Below are 25,516 nucleotides of genomic sequence, written 5' to 3' on the forward strand. Positions count from 1 at the left end.
GCAACCTGTCAGTGTTATGCAGCATGTACACTGCAGGTTGTTTGTTATATTCCTAACAAAATCCAGCATCAACCTTTAACCACAGCTATCTCCTGATCAGTTTTTTCCTCTCTTTTTTTATTCCCTTTAGTTAATAATGCATTCCAGTTTGCCAGCATCATCCACTGGATCAGCCTGGCCATTCTTTCTGTGTTCTTCACTGAGGTGAGTCTTCCTCCACTCGACGCAAAACAACAGTCTCACTTACAGCTGATGCAGCTGCCTCTTGATTAATGCTACGTTGTGCAGTATGTGTGGGCAAGTGAGTTACACTGGCAGATTCTCATTACAATACTAATAACGCCATGAAATGCCCGATGCCCTCTGTCACGGCATGATTAGATTGTGATTAGTGCAGGTGAACAAGAGCACACCTCCATTTATCGCGCTCATATATAAAAGATTTAAAATCGTGCACACGTACCCTGAATGTGCACGTATAACCACTGCTGTTAAAGCTGGCACGCCCGGTTCCTTCTTAGGTTGTTCGATTGATCTGCGGCATTTGTTTTTAAACTGAACCCTTCGGGCTTTTCTGTGCTGCCAGTTTTAAATAATTTCGAGGCCCCAGGTAAGTTCATTGTATTGTATTGATCACCGTTTTCCTCAGAGCCAGCCGCATTTGTCTTAGTTTCTTAAACTTGACCATCTGAGTGGTAACTTTTGTTTCGCTGGAGTCAACAGAGGGAACCCCTCAGTGTTACTCTGAAGCAGTGGATTCAGCAGTTTGACTGGTTTGTGGAGTTTGTTCAGAATGGCAGAAGATGGAGGTTTGTTTGCTCTCCGCAGTCGCTGCTGTGTCAGCAGAAGGAGATAGTGCGGTGCCTCTAATTTTTGCTCTTGCTGCGTGTGAATACAACTGATGAATTCGCACTGAAAGAATAAAAGAGGGGATGAAATGTCCCGTTTATTATTGACAATGACCACAGACTGCACTCTATCTCTCTCTGTCTCTCTCTCTCTCTCAATTTAGCTGTGATTGTATTCGTCCATCTTGCTCCTTTGTAACTTGCTCACTGTCCCTATCTCTGCCCCCCACCCCCATTCCTACTGTCTCAGACCGTGTTCAGGATCGTGGTGTTGGGGATATGGGATTACATCGAGAACAAAGTAGAGGTAGGCTCCCGTGAGTCCCATTAGTCCTGACTTGGGGCCCTCTTTCACTGCAGTGTCATTCCTTCAATGTCATAGCTCAGACTGGCAACTACATAAGCTCAGAGCAGTATAGCAGTAACCTGGTGTGTGTGTGTGTGTGTGTGTGTGTGTGTGTGTGTGTGTGTGTGTGTGTGTGTGTGTGTGTGTGTGTGTGTGTGTGTGTGTGTGTGTGTGTGTGTGTGTGTACTTTCTCAGGTGTTTGATGGAGCTGTCATCGTACTCTCTCTGGCCCCCATGGTGGCCTCCACAGTGGCCAATGGCCCCAGCAGCCCCTGGGATGCTATCGGTCTCATCGTTACGCTGCGGATCTGGAGGGTTAAGAGGATCATTGACGGTAAGGCTGGGAGGGGCTGGTGTCCCCTACATCCTGTCCTTTACTGTCAGTTAGATAATGCATAGTGCACCCAGTGGTATCAGCCTCTTTAATCTGCAGGTTGTTGGCTCACTTGAGACTTTTATCATTTTTTTATTATTATTTTTACCAGTAATGATAGTAGAAGGACATAATATGCGATAATGGATTCAGTACTTACAGAAAAGCCACTATAGGCAAATAATTTGATCATTTTTTCAGTATTTTCATTTAGAGAGAATAAATAAATCCTTTTTTCATGTTCATGTCCTTTCTTATAGTTTTTCTAAGAGATACTTTTTTTTTTTTTAAAAAACACTTCTGTTTCAAGTCAGCTGTCAGCACCTACACCAACCACTCAAATGATGCTGTGAAATCTAAAGCACTCCAAAAATATTTTCAAATCTTCTCTTAAAACATACAGATCTTTTTACACAAGCTTTGCATGTAGTAGTCCATGTCATCTGTCACCAACTTTGAAAATATGATGGCTTTTATTTACAAGATAAAAATATCTTACTGAGTGTAATATGTCCTTTTCTTCCAGCCTACGTCCTGCAAGTAAAGGTGGAAATGGAGCTGGAGATCCAACAGTATGAGAAGGCCAAGGCTGTGAGGGAGGAACAGCTTGATCGACTCACCCAGATCTGCCAAGAACAGGCCGTATGTGTCCTTATCTCTTCTCTATCCCTCGTGCAACTTTATAGCTGTGTCTGACCAGCAGAGGGCAGCAAAGTGATGTGCACTAAAATAATAAATCTGCACTCAAAAGGACAAAGATGATAAGACAATCGATATGCATAATCTTTTTGCTGCAGTCTGGATATCACATAATCAGCACTATGCAATACCTCAGAGCAATATATGGGGTTGCGGTTCTGTCATTGTTTTAAGTCACATTACCAAAATAAAACAGTGAACATCACTGTGTTCTCCACTTCAATCCAGAAATGAAGACAAAGACTGTTTGTGTTCAAAACACTTGTGTGTCTTATTTTAAAATTCTTCTGTCCTTTTCTCTCATCTCTTTTTCTTTTGTTAGTTTGAAATCAGGCAGCTCAGGGCCCACCTGGCTCAGCAGGACCTGGATCTTGTTGCCGAGCGTGAAGCAGCCATGCAGATCCACCATATGTGGGGTAAACAGAGCAGCAGTTTCCAGGAGGTGGACGGTCTGGCCCCTGGGGCCTCTGAGCATCACAGGCCAAACAAAGTTAGAGAGCCTGGGGGTGCTGCAGGTAACTGTCCAGAATACCCAAGCTCTTTGTATTACAAGTTATCAACGATCTGTGTGCATGGGAAGGAGTCCAGGCTGCGCTTTCCGTGGTAAATCACGTCCATGCTTACACATGGAGAAGGGGGCATTGGTAGACTAAAAGAACCTGGCCAACCTTTGGGCTGGTTAGAAATTTTGAAAGAAATCCCTTCTGACTCAAAAACCTTGAACATTGCTCCGCTCTTCATGGTGGAGTGTTGGGCCATTAATCGTGGCCAACATACACGACACAGTGTCAGTGTCCTGTTTTCAAAAACGTTCAGCTCAGAGTCCACATCAAAATTCTGGTGCCGCACATAGATGGACTATAAACCTTTCACACAGTGACAGGTCATAACTTACAGGACTTAAAAGCAACAAAGCACTGTCAGTACAGGTGATGTCAGGGCTCCAAACACTGAGGCTTTTCCTTTATCAAAGCTATAAATCACAGTGCGATCTATCATACATCTGAGCCACAGTGTTTCTACTCAGACAACCTTTTAACTGGGCCTGAACCTCATATACTCATGTGGTATTGATCATCTGGTGATGGTCCTTTGGGACCTTGGAAAGCACTTAAGAGAAACTGTTTGACTCATTTACTATCTGTGAAACATTTCCACACACCAAAAGTGTTCATTACCATTGAGCTGAAATAATTTGTAAGCTAATATATTAATAGTAATTACTGATTAGTTGTTCAGTGGTAATAATATTTCAACCAAAAAGTATAAAACATTTGCTAAATTCATATTTTGTAATAAAATCATTTTCCTGATGTATGTTTTATGTGATTGTAAGATGATCACCTTTTCAATTTGGACTGTTTTGTCACATAAAACAAGTACTTGAAAGAGTTTATTTTCATTTAAATTAAAGCACTGGTGTCAAACATAAGGCCCGGGGGCCATAATCGGCCCAGCAAAGACTCCAATCCGGCCCCAGTGAACATGTTTTGAAAATGTGAAGGAGGGCATAGATTTTGGGCTTTTAACTGTATTTAAGTTTTACACTTTTTCCTACTGATAAAGACCTCCCCCACTGCCATTCATACTACACTACATTAAGTACTAGATGAGCAATAACAATTAAAATAGAGAAAGGTTCCAGCTTTTTCATTATCTGCCAGAGAAATTTCTATATTTTTTAGTGTGTGAACAGTTTGTGTCTACTATGCAGTTCGTCTTGTTTCCACATGCTTAAATAATGTGAGTTGCTGTCATGTGATTCGCTGATTAGATATTTGCGTTTACCAGAAGCTGAACAGTTGGACTCAATAAATTATTGGTTAGTGAGTGTCTAGATTTTATTGTATTCCAAGTCACCAGTCATACACAATTTCAATTATGCAATTTCAAAGTAGTTGAAATTCTTATGATGTAGCTTGATGTTAATAAATTGTCCCTTAATGTCAAGAAAACTATATTCATGATTTTTGGAAATTGAAAAGAAGATGAAGAAAATATTGAATGACAGATCTGTAATAATAAAATTCTATGATGATGTAAAATTTTTAGGCATTGTGATCAATTGCAAATTAACATTGAATGAACAAACAAATAATCTGTAGTCCATGCTTTTAGTTTGGACTACAGATCAGCTTCCACGTTCACTCTGAATTCCATTTTTCCTCTTTTGTCTTTTTAGATCATCATGGTCAAGATGACATGAACAACTATATCAGCCAGTACTACAGTGAGCCAAGCAGTGGTAAGCTTCAGCAGACTCTTTCTTCAATCAAAGTGGCACCACAATATTTCAGGCTCTTACACATTGTCTTATTTTGTAGACACAGGGATCCCAGACCCAGCGCGAGTCATTACAACAGCAGCCATAGATGTGCACCTGCCTAACAACCCGAGTCAGCTACCGCCCTCTTTGGTAAGCGCCGAAGCGGTGCCGTCCAGCCGTTTGCAGCGCACAGGCAGCTCGGTCAGCGAAGCCTCCACAACCACAGTGTCCCGTGCCAGCTTCAGCACCCGTCAGCACAGCATCAGCAGCCACACACTTGGCTCCACCATGGATTGCAGCTCCACGGTGCGCGAGGCCTCCACGTCCACAGACTACAGCGACCAACGTTGCTACCCTCCGCCCTACAGCAGCCCTCTGGCTCTGGGCACTCAGCCGAGAAGGAGCCCCAGCGCTGTGGTGCAGGAGTTGCTCTCTTCTCTGTCTGAGGACTCGTGTCTCACACAAAAGGGCCTCGACCCCGTCAACCTGAAACCACCCAGCCCAACAGGTTCCACGAAAACCAGCCCCGAGCTGGAACACAGGGTCAACATCTACAACAAGAGGAACCAGGAGAGCCGAGTCGGACTCAACTCCAAGACAGTCATCCATCTGCAGGGTAACGAGCCTCTCCTAGAGGAGAAGTATAGGATGATGGGGCCAGTAGATACTCAAATCAACCGTCTATCAGAGACATAAGAGCCTGTAAAATGTATAACTTCACAGGACTCGCTCTTTATTTCAGCCACAAAAATTATTGCTCTACTAAATTCCCAAACTTCGCTGCTGGGAGTCACTGGCACATAAACTGTATGTCTGACATCCTCTTTGTACTACTGGAGCTGAGAGGATGAACCCGTGGGAGCAGCACAAACAAAGGGCATGGATGAGAGAGGGAAGCAGACTTGTTATCAGGCAACACTTATCAGGAATTGAGACTCATAAAAACACTTTTACTAAAAGAAACCAGCAACGGGGCTTTTGTCCAAAACTGAAAATCACTTTTGATACATTAAAGTCTGATTTCTAGGAAATGAAACCAGTGAGAGGATGGTGCTGAGGGCTTAGTTCCTCTGATACACTTTGTAGATGTGGAGATAATGGCGTAGGGACTGATTTGAGATATAAAGTGAAAGTTTCTTTCTGAGTGTAATATGTATATGAGCCGTTTTGTCAGTCTAGAATCTCCAAACTCATAAAGAAAAGTCCTCTTTGATGGACTGCTGCAGGGTACCATTGGATCTTCTTTCTAATCCGTTTCTATATTTGCGTTAACATTTTTAATCTAAATTCTGTGAGTGAAGAGAGTGCAGAATCCTTTTGATTGATGGATGATTCGTGTTGAGTTTTTATCCAGATGCCATGACTGGAAACCGACCAAACCCAGCTGAGTCAATGTCTGAGATTTTGCAAACTATGGCATGACCATCACTCGACAAGCTAACTGAAAACCTACCTACACATGACATATTTCACACAATTCAGGTCCATCTTTTTTTCTTTGTATTACTTTAATGTTTGGAAGTTGTGTAAATATTTCAGATTGGGTTTGGTCATCTAGTCGCAGCTCAAAAACAGCGAGGGACTCGAAAGCTAGAATAAAATGCTGACGAGGACAGAATAGCATGAACCTCTCAGATTTGCCACCATATTGCAAAGTCTGTTTATTGTTCTGTCAACAGGCACTTTCTATCTTGATCATGGAAAGACATCATTGCAAAAAGAACCCAATAAAGTCAAAAACATGGCAAGTTAATAAAACAAGTCATTAGTGTCAATTAAATAAACTTTCTAAGAGCATGTCATTAGTCACATAACCTCTAAGTCAGCACGAAGAGCTACATCTTAGAAGGAATCACAGGGCTGAGAATTTCCAAAGATCTCCTTTAATGTCCCAGAAAGTTACATACAAATAACACATGTGCTACCGTAAGCAAAAAAAGGAAACCTCCAGCCAAAAGGTAAGTACAATGTATTTGCTGAGAGTAACGGAGAGAAGATGATGAAATTCTCTGCAAGCAGGACTCGCAGCTTTAAATATTTCTTAAGGTGGAGACTGGTCGTTCTCAGATTCTGGTGGGAGTTTGTCTCTCTTCACTTGCTGAGAGCTTCAGTCATCTCAGGAACAGCCTTAAAAGAAAAACAGTGAAGACATTTAGTGTTGGTCCACTATTTCGCACTAGCACTGTTCAACAAATGCATTGCATTACATTTCTCAGCTGCATGTTGGTACTCGGAAATTTATCAATAGTACACCAGGCTGCAGATACTGAAACATTCAATGATGAATTCAGAAAGACTTCTGGCCTAAAAAATAAATAACAACCCTGATAATGTAGTCTGTACAGTTTAGAAAAAACAGATTCTAAGGCCTCTTTTAACTGCTAAATATAAGTGCGAGGCTATTAAAATTGTTGTTCTGGTGAGCTGAGCAACTTTCACATCAGAATCAGAGTACAACATGTAGTGAAAATCGTGTGTCCGAACTGCGGACAGGCTGCAGACATTCCAGGGCTTGGTTTCTAGCATAGGCAGGACCCTTACTGGATACCGGGTGGGAATCAAACTTGTGACTCCCACTCCGAAGGTGTGTAGTCTTACCACTACACTACCCAGCTGGGTATCAATTCACCATTTGGAGGCAGTAGTAGAAAGCCTATCCATTTTAATCAGTTATCTGTGGAACGATCACATGTAAGATGATCTCATTGCCCGGTAGGTCGCAACTCTGCTGCCACAAGCTATTATTACTAATCACTGCTACAGAGTTGGTCAGGACACCTGGGCTGCTCAGGCACTACTGAGGACCTAAATAAAACATGATCACCAGGACACAAATGAAAACAGACTTTTGCAGGCAGCACTGGACTCCACTGAGTCATGCTAGTACACCTGGCTCGCCATCCCAAAGTATCAGCTAGACACCTGAACGCAACTGAGCATATAAGAGGCCTGGCAAGCAGAGGCTTTAAAACCACACTGAAGCCAACTTCTGTAAGCTATTGATCTGTTTTTATATCTTCTGATATCAGGAGAGTTATAGCTTGCACTCTCCTCAGATTAATTCAAGAATTTAATAATTCAACGGTTGCACATTTCCATTAGGTGGAATAAAGCATCATGCAAAATTTATCCAGGAGAGAGCAAATGTTATATTCTGGCTATCACTCACGACTCGAGAAACATACAAAGTAAATCCAGGCATTGCTTGGTTGCTTCCTAATGTGGGATCATAGTGACATCATTATAGCCATATCAATCCCAGAGGCTTACTTTGAAAAGATCGGCTACCAAACCGTAGTCAGCCACCTGGAAAATAGGAGCTTCAGGGTCCTTGTTGATAGCAACAATAGTCTGAAGTGGGGGAAAAAAAAGAGACAAAAACAACCAAAATGTTACATTTATGTTTCTTTAGATTTTACTTTAGTTTTCACAATGGACACAGAAAACGGATTGTTTAAAAAACAAAGTTGTGAACGGGCAGACTTTAATATGATGCTTCACTCCTGACACAATTTTGAACGTTTTGCAATTCTTGCAATTCGTTTTCCTTCTTTTTTTCTTCATGTTCCACAAGAATACAACCAAAATACAAACAAGCTGGTAGCCAGTTGTGCAGAGTCCCGTCGAGCGATGCCCATTGAAAGAGACTGCCAACATGTTACCATCAGTCAGAATCAATCTGTCTGCATTTATAAATTAGATGATAACTATTTGCAGACGTTCAGCATTCTCTCTGGGAGCGACTGCAGTCACTCCAAATCAGACTCCAAATGTTTGCAGAAAGGATGCCGTCTATCAGGCGAGATGAGGCCTGTTGTTCGTAGTATTTTAATTTATTTATTAAAATATCAATATTTGATGTCCCTGTATCGATCCAACATCGCCAAGCAAAATATCATTCTATTTATGCATTTGAGATGTATTGAATTTTTCCTCCCACTGCTAACATAAAAGATTCATGATATAAACAAGACAAAAACAATTAAAACCCACAGCAAAGATCAAAATCATCTCAGTGGGTATTTTGAGCGTAACCATACCAGGTAAACATGTTTTTGGATCATAATGTTAAGTCACCAGAGAACACCAAGTGCAACTTTATTATTTTTTAAAAAAAAATTAATATTAGAAGTGAAACTTTCCATTCTGTTTATTACAAACTAACAAAGTTAAGAGAAGAAAATCAGAAAAATAGAAAATGGAGCACACACCGCTCCAGTGACTTTACCTTGCTATCCTTCATTCCTGCCAGGTGCTGGATGGCTCCTGAGATACCAACAGCAATGTACAACTCCTGTGAACATGAAAAGCACAATACAACCAGGCAAATGTTACATGTGTTACATGCTTAGGATCTGAAGTTTAAGCTCAAGGCTAGGCCGTGGACTCTGGCTGCATAGTGTCTAGATGAGCCTGGAAAGGGTCGGCCATTACTACATCTCCTGAACCTTCCTTGGAAGAACGCTCCCAACCATTTTAATACCATATGAATATTTTAGTTCAGGGTTATTGTTGCACTTGGAAATTTCAGATGATAAGAACATCATTCTACAAACGTGACTGACTACGTTCAACCAGTCGATGAAAAAGAATATATATATATATATATATATCACATAAACTGCAGGTTTCCATTTCCACAAAGCAAACAGCATATTTTTTTTAATTAGTTTGTCATTCCAAATGGAGTTTTTTTTTTTTTTTAATATCTTAATAACACAATAATGACTTTTATGTCAGTCAGCCAGAGCCCTTTTCACACACAGCTCTAACTGATTCCAATTAGTCAGATAAGAAAATTAAGATATACATACAAATCTCTAGACAGACATGTTTTGTACTGTTTATCACTAAACATTCTTAGATTGGTGGGGTGAATAAACTAACCAGATTTAGACTGTATTTAATTAACTAAGCCAAATTCAAAACGCTTGTCATAACATTAAAAAAAAATCTAATTTGGACAGTCTGGACTGGTCTGGGGCTCTGACCAGACATCCACTGCACTCCATTTTAATGGATCAGCTAAATCATTTAGGCGCCTGAAATGTGCTATCATGTATATTTTGTGAGGCCTAATGTGTGGGTAATCACAGCTGGGGTAACCTGACAGAATCACATAATGGGAAGTTAACCTTTTTATTAAAAAAGAAAAAAAAGGAATAGCAGCCATCACAATCATAGTGATTTGCTACATGAAGGCTAACAGGCATCAGTCAAAAGCAAACTTACACAGACTTTGTCCCCTTTTAAACCTTAATTTTCACTATAACCAATCAAAAGTAGTTTGTTTTGTTAACCTACCGGTGCTACAATTTTGCCAGTCTGTCCAACCTGCATGTCGTTAGGGACGTAGCCAGCATCCACTGCAGCTCTGGATGCACCAACTAGAAAAAGAACACTTTGCAATTAAAATGGGGCCAAAAAAAGCAACCAAGCAAAGTGATAAATGACCCAAACTTTCCCAGAATAGAATACCTGCAGCATTCATTTTGTCTGCAAGGTCATAAAGCAACTTGAAGTTTTCTCCACTCTTCAAGCCCCTACCTGAGGGAGGAAAAAAGAAAGGAAAGGAGGAACCATTAGTCTACTGTGCACATTGTTAAACTATACAATAGCAAGTCTATGTTACAAACAAATATTTTGCCAAATTCAAACTTCAACAGTTTTTGCACACCTCCTGACACCACAACTTTAGCACTTGTCAGCTCTGGACGGTCACTCTTTGTCAGACTCTGTTTCAGCCACTCAGAAATTCCAACCGGAGAGGAAGCAGACACTGCAGATCAGACAAACCAGTAACAATAAAAAAACAAACAAACAAACAAACAAATTTCAAACATAAAAACAAATAAGGTGCTGTTGAACATCATCCAAAATTTCACCTAGTTTCTAAGCGTGTTCAGGATAAATCTGTAAGCTACTACACCTTCTTCTGATGCAGCACCCCCTCCCTCTGTTGGAGCGGCTTCAAAGCAAGTCCCTCTGATGCTGAAGACCTTGATCGGCTCGTTGCATTTCACAGTGCTGAGGGCATTTCCTGTTTAATCCCAACATTTAATTAGATGACTACATTACAAAAAAGCTGACTTCCATTATAAAAGCGAAAGTCAAACTGATGCAGTTCTACAAATCTGTAACTCAATGAGAATGCTAGATCTCTATATCACAACATGCTTACAAAAGATTACCTGCATAGATGGTCCTAACAAAAGTATCTGAAGATTTGACTTCAATAATATCTGAAACTGGGGCGACGTCCAACTTGGCAGCCACTCTGGGAAGCAGGTTCTACAAAAGAGGAAGGCAGCCACAGTATAGTTCACAGAGATGTTGCTTGGCATTTTGTTCACAGCAGGATTTTCACAAAATAACATCAAGTAAGAGCTTCTGATTTCAATTAAATATACACAATAGAATATTAGTTCATTTAGTGACTAGACAAAAAAATTAAATAGTAATAAAATACAGAAATACAAGTTATACGAGCATCATTTGTCTACTGTGATTTACCTTTCCAAAAGCTGAGGCACCAGCACAGATGTGAGTGAAGTTGAACTGCTTTTGTGTCTGCAGGATAAGTGGAGTCAACTCCTCTAATAAAACAAACAAATCAGAATCAGCATACTTTATTAATACGTAAGGAAATTGTGTGGGTTACAGTTGCTCCAATACAGTAACATTAACAGAAACAGACTAGACTGTTTAACAATACAATATGTTACAGATTTAGGAAATAGCACAATATATACAAATCACTCAATAATAAATAGTCCGATAGCAGAAACAACATCAGGCAGATGGCATACTACGAATGCTGTGACACCTGTTCTTAATCTCTTAACCATATGAGCGGTTAATTAAATACATTATTACTCTCTGTGCAAGTTAATTACCACATCACTCAGAGACTGGCAAATATTTAAAAAAGAAGCGCCAACAATACCTGGTAGGCCACCTTTGTAAGAATCATGTTGGGCCACCAGGACCTTCTTCACACCTTTCACTTTGCTGATTTCCTCTGCAACCTGAAAACACAGAAACGACATCCAGCTTTCTTTGTGCATATCTTCGTGTGCAGCAAAATACACATTACAACATCCTACTCCAATAGCGAAGCACAAACACACCAACAATAGCAGAGGTGATCCATGCCTGCCTTTGTTGCGTTTTGTTTTACTTTGTTGTTTAATAAAGGGGGAAGGGAAGCTGAATTTAGTCTCCATCTAAGCGCTCCATGATTGTACTTTTACATTAAACCCAATCAATTTTAGCTCTGGAGAGCTGGAAGAAGTGCTGAATAAAGCCTGTCCTACTGTGCCTGTGGCAGCAGGAGTGAGTCTGTAACTTTATCAGCACCCCACCACTCTGGTCAGAACCAGATTTCCTGCTATCAGCCACTTTTATTGCACCCTTAACAAGTTTGTCATCGGTTTAACTAATATTTACGTCACGTTTGCTCCGTAATGGCAACACAATCTGTCGTCATTTTAGTTATTCCATTTACATGCACGCACACACATACTCTGCACATCAAAAGCTTTACCTACCTTTGCACAGTTTGTTCCAGCAACCAGACAGGACACCTCTCCTCCCACTTTAGTAGCAGCCGTAATGGCATTGAGGGTAATAGGAGTTAATTTTTCATTGTTGTGCTCTGCAATGACCAAGGTGCTTTGAAACCTCTGCAGGAGACCAGTCTGAAAACACAATCAGTCAAAATGAGATAATATATCACTGTTTTATTGGTTCTGCTGCCTAAAGAGATTAAAAATAAAATACATGCTTGGTAACATATGATTTCTGTATTCTTATCAAATTTGATTTTCATTTGAAAAAAAAAAAGATAGATATTGCTACCTAAAATTGACCACAGACACCATAATCATCACAGCACAATCATCCTGGAGTAGTGTTGAGCAGAAAAGCTGAATTCACCTTATCTTCATTTCTACCACACAATCCAATGTCATAAGTATCAACTGACCAATGTCATGTGTTCAAGAGTGAGCAGTAAAGTTGTATAACTGGCAAATGTCCTACATAATAATTTTTACCTAATGCTTTACCTGTGTTTATACATGCATTATTTAGAATAAATGGTTGTGCATGAAATATTTTGACACAGAGTCTGAGATCATCTTTAGAAATAAATGCTATGGGAAGGTGCACGCATAATGTCCGGATAGAGGGCAAACAATTTTCAGTGCAACCTCTAAAACGGCTGCATCTCACTCAGTCAAAGTAAAACAGGATGCTGCAAGCCTCATCTGGACATAACTTGACACAGTTAACCAGCCATGTGACGCAAAGGTCATTCAGATAAAGACCAGCAAATGGAGAAAAAGGACAGGTCATGTCAACTCAACCAGGGCTTCCCACAGAACAGTGTAAATATCTTTTTCCTGTGAAAAACATTATATGCACAATGCACAATAGAGCACTCGCAAAGGTTACACAGGACAGAAAATTATAGTTTCCACCTAAATTAAATGACAGATTTGAGTTTCATAAACCTACCTATAAGTGCTGTCTGTCTTCATGGCGTAATCTACTATGAGTTCAAGTTTTTATCAGGTTTGATGTATTTTAGAGGATTTGTGTCAGATCCAAAGAATTTTTAATAATGAATCTATAGCATACGCATGAAAAATAACACAAAACATTTGCAAAACTTTATAAATACCGTGCAATCAATAAATGCTAAAAAAAACACTTCCTCAATTCTTTTACTTTACGGCAATGTATACCCACTACAGCCTCTACATACTTATAGTTATAGCATATTCATAACATACCTTCATACCGTGTACATTGTAACATACCCATAATAGAACCATTTTTGTACCCTCATACCTATAACAGACCCATTTCTGTAATATATCTATATACTTATATTATTGCTAATATATATTTTGTAATATATCTATATCACGGCTAAAGCACTTCTGGATGGACGCAAACTGCATTTCGTTGCCTTGTACTTGTGACATGTGCAATGACCATAAAGTTGAATTCTATTCGATGTTATTCTATTCGGTGCAGGTTGGACCTATGCAGTTTCAAGGTGATATAGGTGGTTTAATCTGGCAGATACTGGCCTGTGAAGCTAGATCAAGCTAGTTATTTTTGACATAATGAGTAAAATAATTAAGATATTTCTAAGTAACCCTTCCAAATTCTCATTAACTATGGTAGGGCATGTAAAGGGGAAGGGGAGGGGGGTTAAACAAAAACTGATTGGATAACAGGGAGAATCCCAAAATACAAAATACATAAGGAAACTACATTTTTCCTCCCACTTATTGCCTACACATCTCACCAGACATAGGTATTTTTAATTTTGACTCTTTGGTAACACCTGCAAGTGGCAGTTTCGTAACCGTTTCATAAGCATAAGGCTAGCCAGGCTAGCACTAACTAGCTTTCGTTCCAACAATATTAACTCCTTTTTAAGCTATTTCACAAAGTAGAGATAGTATGCAGATTTATTGTCGCATTATGTTAACTAATACTGCCACATGTTTAAATTCCTTGTAGCACACTTGCGTCTGGAAACGACAATGACCCGGGTAATGTGTAGCTAAGTCATAAAGCAAGCTAGTAGCTGCTGCAAAGAAACCAGCGTTTACTGTTAAAAACTGATTTAACCAATTAATGCAATGCCTCACTGTAAGTTAGTGTTAGCGTTATTCTTACCAAATGTTTCAGATTTGATTTGTTAAGAGCTCTGTTCATCTTGGACCCCGAAAGCTACAGCTCCCTTCCAGTCCTGCAGACACAAAACTGTGCCAAAGGTCATCTGACGTCGGCGAGGAATTCTCGCGAGATAGCTTCGATCAAGAACCGCAACTTCCGGCCAACGCTCTTGCTCCTCCCCCTCTCCCTCTCTCTCTCTCTGTAAAGTTTAACACCAAAATAAATAAATAAAAAGAAGCTTTCTTTTTATGTTTTGTTTTCCGGGTCTTTTGTATTAAGTTAATATTTGTTTTCCTCTTCAAATCAAGCAGGAGCACATTTAACTCTGATTGGAGAGCCTCCGCTACTTCCTTATATATGCAAGTGCTGCGTAGAGAAAACGCAAAATAACAAAAAATAAAGAATAATAGAATAAATTTCGAAACAGAAAGAAAGAATACATTTTGAATAAATATTATCAAATATTACCGAGATATACTCACACTTGATTCTTTGAAAAGCTTCTTTTGTGTGCAGTTTGAGAAGTGAAAGAAAGTGAAAGAAAGTTTTTCTCCCCTTACTTTATTTTTTAAACACAAATTAGCTACAACACTAAAAAGTACTTGCAACATGAAATTACCAATATCTATAAACTCAGCGTACATCAGTTCCATACTATGCGATGGAACTATGTCAAACTACATTGTTCCTTTAAAAAAAATAAATTTTGTAATATTTTTTTAAACTACTTTGAATAATCATAATTTCTTACAGTGTAATCCTCTGTTGGGCTATACTGGGTCCTGACATTAAGACAAATGTTACAGGTTATATGTAACACCAACCTGAACTCTCAGTGTAACTTGTTGGTGAGTTACAACGTGACTTAATGTAACTGCTCAATGCCAGTAGATGGCCTTCTCCAGCATACTTCTCTAGAAGAAAACCTCCAGGGGCATAAGAAAGCCCACGGGACTGACCAGACTAGAGAAATCCCCATATCCCTATGAGAGAAATGATCACCAGTGTCCTTAAACTTTAAATACTTTAAATTTTAAATCGTACTTTAAATCTTATAATGGCCAATACCACTGGATGCGACCACTGATGGGATCCAAAGAAATGTGACTAGCACATTTACTTAAGTACTTTCCTAAAGTCCAGTTCTAATGTACATGAGTTATGTTGCTTTCTCATTCTTCTCTACTTTATTTTTCATGCAAATATTTGTATTCCATTCTACTTATATTAAGTAAATGATCACTTACTGTGTTACTGATAAACTGCAACCCAGCAATATGTAAGTCATTAAAATCATCAGTTCTTTTTTTTTTTCATTTCCCCCCCACTTGCAAAACATTTTCCAACAAAAACTTGTATTTGAACCTATTTTTATTTAATAAACCTATAAGACACATGACAAAATCGTGTCCAGTATACCTATTTCCTGTGCACCCCTTGACTTGTTCTTGGTCCAGTGCCACCCAACTGATAAAACCCTGGAAACGCCCCTTATCACAACCCGTAACAGGTCCAACCAAACTCAAAGAAGCCACACACTGAACTGCAGGACTCACCATGCAAGACCTCCCCGAAGGTTTCTTTGTCCATGCCTCACGGATCAGGCCTGCAACATTATTTTCTGTTAGTTTTGATTTTGCAGCTGATCGACGTTTAAAAAAGAAAAAAAATACTTCGTTTTTTTTCTTATTTGAATTTATAGGTGCAACTCAAGATACCCAAGAACACCTTACAAGCAATTGCATGCTAGAATCACCATATGAATAAAATAACAGTTTAAAAAAAACACACCAAGCACAGGGCTGCTTGATTAGGGCGGATGGTGGATATGAACTACCTTCAACCTGAGGTATACATATAAAGGACACCTTGCAGATTGCTATTATAGGACTTCTTTTCCACTAGAGCAAAACTTCAAGAGCTGTCCAAAGCAACGATCAAGATTTATGTTTCACTTCTCCAGCTGATTGATATTCAGCTGATCTATATTTCATCCAGTAGAGGGCTCCCTGCTGATGTGAGCATTACTTACTATGACAGCTTGAAGACAGGGTTGGAAAAACCACCTTATATGATATTTGCATAAAACAGCTAGTTTAACCAAATAGGAAGAAAAAGAAGCAAAAGAAGAATTAGCTTTAAGGCTGCGTTTTCATTAAACCTTCAGATCAATATCACTTTAAACGCGTCCTGCTAGCTTTAATAGCAAAAATCTCACAGCAGAAGCAAAAATTATAATCACATAAGAGTAGAGGAGATAAGGCCCGTGTGTACATTTTCAAGGCAAGGAATACTAACAAAAAAATACAACAACTGCATAATGCATCCAAGCCACACTTGCTTGAAAATTAAAAAGAAAAATCGCATACATACACACACACACACACACACACACACACACACACACACACACACACACACACACACACACACACACACACACACACACGCTCCTCCTGCACACAAAACCAGCCCAAGAAGCCAATAGAACAGAAAGAGCAGGGGGTCTTGGAGGAGATTTGCATGGCACCCTCTCCCCGGACCCACAGACGTCCAGGTTTGCAGACGTCACTGGTCGATGATCTTTGTTTTCTCTCCACCTCTCGGAGGAGGAATACAAGTTTATCATCCAGCCCGGGACGGGACGGTCTCCTCTGCCTTTTGCTCCTCTTCTTCCTCCGTCTGTCGCCTTGCACTCGGCTATTCCTCCTGTATGGTGGATATCCTGCTCAACACTTCTTTCTTGGATGATATGGGGGATCATTCAAAAAGTAAGATTATTCCCTTTCTAATCCCCTTTATTTTGTGCGTGCGAGGGGGTTTATTTGGACTTTTATGTCATTGACGCTGTTTAGACGCCTGGGTTTGATGATTAATCTCTTAATAATATTCAAGGCTTGCAGGAAATTCCTAAAAATTTGCAAGAGATCCGTTCACAAAGCCTGTTCACACCTCACCTTTAACATAACTGGGCTATAAAAAACGTGTGTGGTGGTCATATTTTTTTAAACCCACGTCGTTATGCTTGGGGATATTTTTAGCTCCTGTGGCCTAATTATAATTATTCAGCAATATTCTTGGAATGAACCTACAAGCTTGATGTGATATGTACGCAATAGTTTCTCTTCTTAAGCTTGGCGTGGGTTTGAAGGGATGTCGTGAGGATTAAAAGAGCACATACGATCTTGCATTATTGCATTCCCACTTCACAGAGAAGTCAGGAATCGCAATGTGTGTGGGCTGTGGAAGTCAGATACACGACCAGTACATCCTGAGAGTGTCCCCGGACCTGGAGTGGCACGCAGCCTGCCTCAAGTGTGCAGAGTGCAACCAGCATCTGGACGAGACCTGCACTTGCTTCGTCCGAGACGGAAAGACTTACTGTAAAAGAGATTATGCAAGGTAGTAAGTCAGCAGAGTTTTCTGGATTTTCTTTTTTCCTTTTCTATTTTTTAAAGAAACCGTTAAAAATACTGGTTATTTTTTATTTATTTTTTAAAGGATGAGGCAAAAATGATAAGTCCATCATGATGGGCTATATTAATTGCAAATGCACAGGTTAATTAAAGCCCAGAGCTCAGTCTGATTTGAGTTATAGACATTCGGGGCTTAAAATTATTGTCCCTGCCCAGTTAAACTAGTGCTCGTTTTGTTAGGATCATGAAGTGAGACCAGCATCAGATTTAAGTCCAAATAAATAATACGAAATATACGGAATTAATGCATGGGACCAACACATCTCCGTGATCCTCTGCAGGTTATTTGGCATCAAATGTGCAAAGTGTAACATGGGCTTCTGTAGCAGCGACCTGGTGATGAGAGCCCGGGACAATGTGTATCACATGGAGTGCTTTCGGTGCTCGGTGTGCAGCCGACACCTCCTGCCGGGGGACGAGTTCTCCCTGCGGGACGACGAGCTGCTGTGCCGGGCGGACCACGGCTTGATGATGGAGAGGGCCTCAGCAGGGAGCCCGCTGAGCCCGGGGAACATTCACAACAGACCGCTACACATCTCAGGTACAAGCTGGCTTATTGTTTACATACCAGGCACATTATTATTATTATTATTATTATTATTATTATTATTATTATTATTATTATTATTATTATTTGTATGTATCTATTAACCGGTTATGTGTATATACACCAAATCTATTTTTGACACATTCACTATTTCACGATTAATAGGCCTCCATATTTAAATTGATTGTGTTGTTTACCATTGGAGTATATTTGACCGTTTACAGTGATACCTGTAATAAGACATGGGGTATTTGTATTTTTTAAAGGCTTGTCTACTTTTGCCCCTTAAATAAAACATGCAGTTATTTAGTTTAACTTTTAAATTTTCCGTCTCCTTAGATCCAGTTTCGGTCCGGCACCCTCCACATCACCGGAACCACGTCCACAAGCCGTCCGAGAAGACCACCAGAGTGCGGACGGTGCTCAACGAGAAGCAGCTCCACACACTGCGGACCTGCTACAATGCCAATCCGAGACCGGACGCTCTGATGAAGGAGCAGCTGGTGGAGATGACCGGCCTGAGCCCCAGGGTGATCCGCGTCTGGTTTCAGAACAAGCGCTGCAAAGACAAGAAGAAGTCCATCCTGATGAAACAGCTTCAGCAGCAGCAGCACAACGACAAAACCGTGAGTAAACGAGGGTTTCAGTTGCAAATAATCTGACGTTTCAACACCTACAAACACAAGTCTACTTTGTAACTACTGCGCAGCAGCTTATCGTGGCGACTTTCATTTAAAGCAGGACAACTGAAGCCCAGTAATAACACGAAAAGGCAGTGCTGATGCTTATGACTAATGTATAACAATAACAAATTCATAGAAACGCTGATAATTAAAAAAAATGACAAAAAGGGGGGAAAGTCACAAATAAAATCATTTAAAATAAGTGTATCTTATTTTACGGAATTGTAAAGGAAATGTAAATTAAACTAAAAAAAATAATAACAATAATAATAAAGCTTTGAAACACGGAAACCGCTCCATATACTGCTATTTTGCAAGTTAAAATTATTATTATTATTATTATTATTATTATTATTATTATTATTATTATTATTATTATTATTATTATTATTATACGTGGATATTTCCTGCATTTTAGTTTGTTATTTTTTAAAGCGTATGAGCTGCATTTTATTTATTTCCATTACGTTTTAGCTATTTGTTTATACGATAAGCTATAAGCTAAAAACAAACAAACAAACAATGCGCCCCCCCCCCGAAAATAAATAAATAAATAAATAAAACCCCAACAAAAAAAACCCCAAAACATAATAATGCAAAACGTAACAAAGGAAATAAACTAATAATTTAAACACATTGAGATTGGAAGGTTTTACTCGGCAAACAGCGCACTAACCTTTATCCCAGCTTTATCCATCCGCTGACTAACGCATATTTGATTGAACTGAATATTTTGTATTTTTTTAATCTCTCTCATAGAATCTGCAGGGCCTGACAGGCACACCTCTGGTGGCAGGCAGTCCTATCCGCCACGACAACACCGTGCAGGGGAATCCTGTGGAGGTGCAGTCCTACCAGCCTCCATGGAAAACCCTCAGCGACTTCGCCCTGCAGACCGATCTCGACCAGCCTGCTTTCCAACAACTGGTGGGATTGAACGTCATAAATTATACTCAAAATGTTGAACTGGCATGAAGGGTGCTGCTTACATACATGCGCAGACAGGGGGAGGGTAAGAGCGAGACCTTAGTGATGAAAGACATTTATATAAAATTCACAGTTATAAATGGCTTTATCCATCAGATTGGAGACATTTAAACGCAAAATGCATGTTTTGTGTGTATCAAGTCACTTGATCTGGCGGTCATCTTATCGAAGATGGGGATTCGTGAGATTATGCGAGGAATTTGGGCCTATAGTTTTAAATGGATTCATTTCATACTTTTAAGTTTTTAAAAGAAAAAAAACCCTCTCTGTGTGTATATAAAGATATATTTAAATGCTCCATTCACACATGTTGAAGTCTCCCTAATGTGGTCTTGTTAAAAATATAAGACATTTCTCTGCTGAATTGAATATTTCCCCCTTTTGGCAGGTGTCTTTCTCTGAAGCGGGCTCTCTGGGGAACTCCTCGGGCAGTGATGTGACCTCTCTGTCGTCTCAGTTGCCGGACACTCCGAACAGTATGGTGCCGAGTCCCGTGGACACGTGAGGAAGTACCGGGATCAGCTGGAGGCACCGAGCTGCAGGACTGCGCAAAAACCCTCAGTGACATTCAAAGAACGAATATAACAGCCAGGATGGATTTTGCTGGAGGATCATTTCATTCAAGTCCCCTTTGGAGGATTTGAGGTCTGACTGTTCCCTGTACATCTAGGTATCTGATCCCACTCTCCTGCCCCATGACACTTCGACAGGACACGCAGCTGTTCATGGACATTCTGGTTTTCGAGCTATATATGGGACACCTTGCCTCCACAACGCCCACACCTGAACTGAACACAACGGGAATATATGGTGGGATTTAAACACGGGAGCCTGCTCTGGACGTCCGAACGCTAATGCTTACAGTATGTTTTAAAGGGGAAAAAAATACAAGCTGTGTAGATGTGCATGATTTCCACGTTCACTATCGACTATTGTAAATTATTGAAACAGATTAAGAGTGAGGTGCGTGCTGTTCGCGGTTCCTCCAGAAAAAAATAAGTTATTATTATTTATTATTGAAGGCAGACATGGCTGGACTTAACAATAAAGGGACTGATTATTGCATGCAAAATCCATTTGTTCCATAAGCATTCAGAAGATTTTAATTATGGTCAGTGAAAATAAATCAGTTTTATGGGAAATGAAATGACAGCGCATCTGCTGCTTATAAAGCGTGACTTTGTTTAAAGTGGGAATTGATCTGGAAAAGCTCAGGGAAAAAAAGTGGTGCAAAAAAGAGAGAAAAACTCACACTCCTTCGGCCAGTTCAATCTTTCAGTTTTACACATGTTCTTGTTTCTAGAGGTGCAAACCTCCACATCGTGAGGCAGGAGCCTGCAACACCGAATCTGCTTATATTTAGCGTTTCTGCGCCAAGTGGATCAGTGACTGATGGTTGACAATATATTATTATTAGGCATTTGGCACATGTATCACGGCTCACTGAGTGAGACACAATAGTCTGCGGCTTTTTTAATCTGACTTGATATGTTTTTATGGCTTTGAATGTTTACACTGGCTATATGAGTATTAATGCGCTCCTCAGCCTGGGGCTGAAATTTATAGCAAATTGTGCGTAATGTTATGTTCCAGTTATGGCGATAAAATGATAAAAATCGAGCTTTTTTAGGGGGAAAAGTGCAAAAAAAAAAGAGAAAAAAAAGTGAACCATTACAACCATGTGAATCCCCGTGGTTAGGCTACAAGTCTAGACAGAGGACAGGCTTCGGCGGCCCCCTTATCTACATCTGGCATCACCTGCAAAGGATACGCTGAATGGGCCCACAACAAAACGCGCAGCGCTGAGGGGACTCCCAGCCTGCGGACGCATTCTGGCTTGTCTTGAGTTTATTTTCATTCCAGTAGGAATCCTGAGCGACAAATAGCCGCTGGACAAGAGAGCATACAGGTCAAGCCGTCACTGACATCCTACACCCGCTACAATTTGTCGGGGAGGAGCTTTTCTTTAAAAAAATAAAAAAATAAAAAAATCACTGAAGGAAACGAGATCTGATTAAAATGAACAATCCTGTTACCTGCTGGTAAATATTTAAAAGTGGCAAATTAGATACAGCAGTGGTAACTATTTATTTAATATTAAAAAAAGGCTATGGGGTGATATAACCTGTGGATTTTAACAGGGATTATCTTGTAACCGATCAGGACAACCTAAACTTGCAATGTCAAGACTGCATTTCCGCACAATGAAGTGAGTCTAACCTGTAGATTGCCGCATTTCAGTTTTTTCTTCTTGTAGTTCGATTTGGGCAGCTAGATCCAAAAAAAACCTCAATATGTCTCAACCAGTTCATATGTACCGGTACTCATGTGTCGTCAATGACAGCTCACATTGGGCATCATTATCCAACTCCATAGGAAGCCAAATTAAGGGGGGACATGGAGTTTAAATACCTCTGCTCATTGTGCAGAGAAAAAAATCTGACACCACATAATCACATATATTTGTTTTATTTTTGATTACAAACTCAATAAATTATATTAATTTGTAAGTTCCTCCTAACAAAAAGTGAATGAACAGGAAAAAAAATGTGACATTTAAAAAATAGAACCTTTAACACATATCAGGAATCAAGGCAGGGCATTTTTTTTAAACTGGCATTATGTAGACTACAGAACATTCTAGTAATTCACATTCAACCAAATAATGCAAACACACACACACAGTATAGAAGAAAACGTTTGGCAAATTATATATTACAGTATAAGTAAGTACTTCATGTTTAGATGGTCACTGCTGTAAGCTTTACTGTCTACAAACGGAACAAACAGAAGTAAATGGCTTATTTAGACGATAAATGAAGTAGTTGTGTGCATGTTCTCACTGAAATGTACAAATAAGACATTTTGTGCAAATTCCTCTTAAACAACAGAATGACTTTCAAGAAATCAAACTAGATGCACAAATATACAAGGCTTCTTTCTTTCTTGTACATCTGACACAGTTTGAAGAGCATATCTTTTACTCATGTGCAAAAACAAAAAAAATAGCTGAAAACATCTCCACATCTTAGTGTCTTTTCTAACGATTAATACAGTGCTTTGTCATCACGTTTGCAGCTCCATCAGTCCTCCTGCTTTTTGAGGAAAAACTGCAGCGCTGAATCCCACTGATCTCTTGGAAAGCGGTTGGACAGTTCACAGAAATCCAGTGGCTGAAAAACTGTAGACAGAAAAACAGAAATCCTTTTAAAACCCAGTGTAGAATTTCACAAAAACAAGTGGGTGCTGAAATTCTTCCCGAAGACATTTTTATTAATCCTTTTAACAAAAAAAAAAGGGAAAAAAGCACATAACAAAACAGATAAAACTAATTGCAGATATGGTTTTAACCACCCCCATGATATTAAAATATTTCTACACAACTAAAAATTTACTGAACTAAACTAAAGAACTTACCCGTTTTACTTGGTTTATTGTCTGAATCCTTCTCCTCTGATGCACAATCCTAAGAGAATACAGAGGCTTTAGTATCATCATACAGTGTACTGCAGATTATGCAATATGAGTAATATCTGAATCAATTAAAATAAAAAATGTTCTCGTTGCAATTTACTCAGTAAGCTAAACCACTCCGGATTAAATCGTTCCACTCTGAGGAATGTTCCTGAGGTTAACACAGAGATGAGGGCAGCGGGGCGAGACGCCATGCGTTATTGCTTTGTTTGAAAGACGTGACAATAGCTTGTCTCCCTCTGAATGGAAGTTAATCTGTGTCTAAACAGTGGAGCTTGCAGAGAGGTGAGGGGGCTTGTTGTCAGGAGGAAGATGAAGGAGACAAGCTGTTTACTGGGAGGTGAACCAGTGGCAGGTAAATCCAGTGTGAAGGAAACCGTTTGTCTTTGTAAAGCCCGGCCTGTTACTGATTCACCGGGGCCTGGATGAGCAGTCGTCAATCAGCTGATGCACAGGGGCTACCTTATGGTGTGAATGAGATTAACTGGGTGTGGATGCTCTATTTAGAAGACTGGACTCATTTATAATACTTTCCGCATTTCTGCAAATTCCTCTTCACAAGAAATCAAACAGATGCACTGATATAAGGTTCAGATGTTATGTGTGTGTATGTTTACTACTCTTATTTTGAGAAACATACAAATCACTCATACAGTTTAATCAAGCCTGCATCTCTAAGAGGAATTTATGCCCTACATGTTGGAATATACTTTACGTTTTTATACAAACACTGATGCTAAAGAGCAATTAGTGCTAAATGTATATATCACAACACGTAGTGGTGATCAACAATTGTGTATTTAAGTGTTTTTACAAAGCACAGTACAAGTGTGACAATGTTTCTATATTTACCTGAATGAATCTGGCCAGCAGCACGCAGCTCATCTCCTGCTGCAGGATGACCTTGTTCTCAGGGTTGTTGTAGCAGGCCGAGATGAGCGAGGGAAAGAGTACTTTGATGAGGCGTGGGTGGCTAAAGTACTGGAAGGGCAGCTGACACAGTTTCTGCAGTACGCTGGGCTGGCGGCCAGATTGCACTATCACCTGGAACACACAGGGAGCGGGGGATAGTCAGTCACCGAGCCAGTCGGTGGCACTGCTGGTTGTAAATCAACGCCCTGTACACCTCCCACATGTAAATCTGCCACTAAAAACAACACACCAACAGCTATTAGGAGGAGACCTGGGGGCGGTGGGGGGCACAGCCTCCCATGACACAATCACAGGCTATAAAACAATGATGGGATGTTTTGTTGCAAAAACGGTTATAGCGGAGCTGCTGTAACATGCACGAGGGGAAGCGAGAAATGTGAAGCGATGTTATCGTTTGTGACTAAAACGTCACTTTCGAGTTTCGCGTTAAGGTCTTTAGGCAACGCGAAAGCAGGAGGGAATCCGTGAAGGAGTGAAGCTCAGGTTGAGAGGGCATTAACAGGGCAACAGGGTGGGGTGGCGTGTGAAAGGCAGGCTCCACCGACAGCTTGGCCACCCCCACTTTAAGAAATGAGCAATACCATTAATGGCATTTTCACCAGGCTGACATCCTGCTCTCCATCACAGCCAGTCATTCTTACATCCGGACCACCAGTATTAAAACCAAATCACTCGCAGCCTCATTTGATTAGAAAGGTGGCTGCTGCAAAGAGAGGGGTCTCCGGCTAATGCTCTGGTCATCGCCCCTAAGCTCGACAGGACCATCAGCACGTGGTCGAAAGCCGGGAAGGTCAGCCTGTTAAAGCCTGGCTGGAAAAACATCCCGCGTTGCTTTACAGGTACAGACTCCGCGCCAATGGAAACCAGAAGGGCAAGGAGAGGTCCACGAGTCCCAGTGACATAAATTCACAAGATTTACAAGATTTTAAAAATACTCTCTGTAATACTCTTCCATTGGTTTCTCCTTTGATAATGCACTTTGAGTTCGAGCAGCCGGATAAACAAAGCGATAATTCATTGCTTTTTATCTGTTCAAGGTGAAGGTTCTCAGAGCTGGCCTCTACAGCGGAGTTCAAAGGGACACAAAACAGTGTCATTCCCCCATCATCATTTGTTTAAAGAATCCATATGGACAGTCTGAACTTTAAGGTAACACAAGTCCTTGAAAAGGGCAGAAGCAGTGAA

General features: G+C 40.2%; 4 protein-coding genes across 4 annotated transcripts in view; 2 read left to right on the plus strand and 2 right to left on the minus strand.

Annotated features, from left to right (window-relative positions):
- Nucleotides 1–6,016, plus strand: part of tmem266 (transmembrane protein 266) — a 28,373-nt gene extending 22,357 nt beyond the window's left edge. Inside the window, exons 5-11 of the mRNA XM_080868847.1 lie at nucleotides 131–204; nucleotides 1,099–1,155; nucleotides 1,390–1,528; nucleotides 2,094–2,209; nucleotides 2,589–2,781; nucleotides 4,449–4,511; nucleotides 4,591–6,016. Coding sequence (XP_080724973.1) covers nucleotides 131–204; nucleotides 1,099–1,155; nucleotides 1,390–1,528; nucleotides 2,094–2,209; nucleotides 2,589–2,781; nucleotides 4,449–4,511; nucleotides 4,591–5,228 — 1,280 coding nt within the window. The 3' untranslated portion in view covers nucleotides 5,229–6,016. The remainder of the gene's footprint in view (nucleotides 1–130; nucleotides 205–1,098; nucleotides 1,156–1,389; nucleotides 1,529–2,093; nucleotides 2,210–2,588; nucleotides 2,782–4,448; nucleotides 4,512–4,590) is intronic.
- Nucleotides 6,017–6,399: 383 nt separating this feature from the next.
- Nucleotides 6,400–14,372, minus strand: etfa (electron transfer flavoprotein subunit alpha). Its single transcript, XM_080868859.1, has 12 exons — nucleotides 14,232–14,372; nucleotides 12,083–12,232; nucleotides 11,479–11,560; nucleotides 11,046–11,128; nucleotides 10,724–10,823; nucleotides 10,462–10,572; nucleotides 10,210–10,311; nucleotides 10,011–10,079; nucleotides 9,837–9,919; nucleotides 8,761–8,826; nucleotides 7,803–7,883; nucleotides 6,400–6,659 (listed from the first exon to the last, which is right to left on the minus strand). Exons 1-12 carry the CDS (start codon nucleotides 14,268–14,270, stop codon nucleotides 6,624–6,626), a joined length of 1,002 nt encoding a protein of 333 aa, XP_080724985.1. The 5' UTR covers nucleotides 14,271–14,372; the 3' UTR covers nucleotides 6,400–6,623.
- A 2,355-nt stretch (nucleotides 14,373–16,727) lies between these two features.
- Nucleotides 16,728–21,071, plus strand: isl2a (ISL LIM homeobox 2a). Its single transcript, XM_080907701.1, has 6 exons — nucleotides 16,728–17,002; nucleotides 17,444–17,633; nucleotides 17,989–18,248; nucleotides 18,594–18,880; nucleotides 19,697–19,864; nucleotides 20,313–21,071. The coding sequence occupies exons 1-6, from the start codon at nucleotides 16,810–16,812 to the stop codon at nucleotides 20,427–20,429; spliced, it is 1,215 nt and encodes a 404-aa protein (XP_080763827.1). The 5' UTR covers nucleotides 16,728–16,809; the 3' UTR covers nucleotides 20,430–21,071.
- Nucleotides 21,072–22,377: 1,306 nt separating this feature from the next.
- The window catches only part of scaper (S-phase cyclin A-associated protein in the ER), a 58,944-nt gene continuing 55,805 nt past the window's right edge, over nucleotides 22,378–25,516 (minus strand). Inside the window, exons 29-31 of the mRNA XM_080907682.1 lie at nucleotides 24,251–24,442; nucleotides 23,342–23,390; nucleotides 22,378–23,105 (exon numbers count right to left, since the gene is read on the minus strand). Coding sequence (XP_080763808.1) covers nucleotides 23,008–23,105; nucleotides 23,342–23,390; nucleotides 24,251–24,442 — 339 coding nt within the window. The 3' untranslated portion in view covers nucleotides 22,378–23,007. The remainder of the gene's footprint in view (nucleotides 23,106–23,341; nucleotides 23,391–24,250; nucleotides 24,443–25,516) is intronic.

Source organism: Rhamphochromis sp. 'chilingali' (assembly GCF_963969265.1).
Source record: "Rhamphochromis sp. 'chilingali' genome assembly, chromosome: 2".
Classification (NCBI taxonomy): domain Eukaryota; kingdom Metazoa; phylum Chordata; class Actinopteri; order Cichliformes; family Cichlidae; genus Rhamphochromis; species Rhamphochromis sp. 'chilingali'.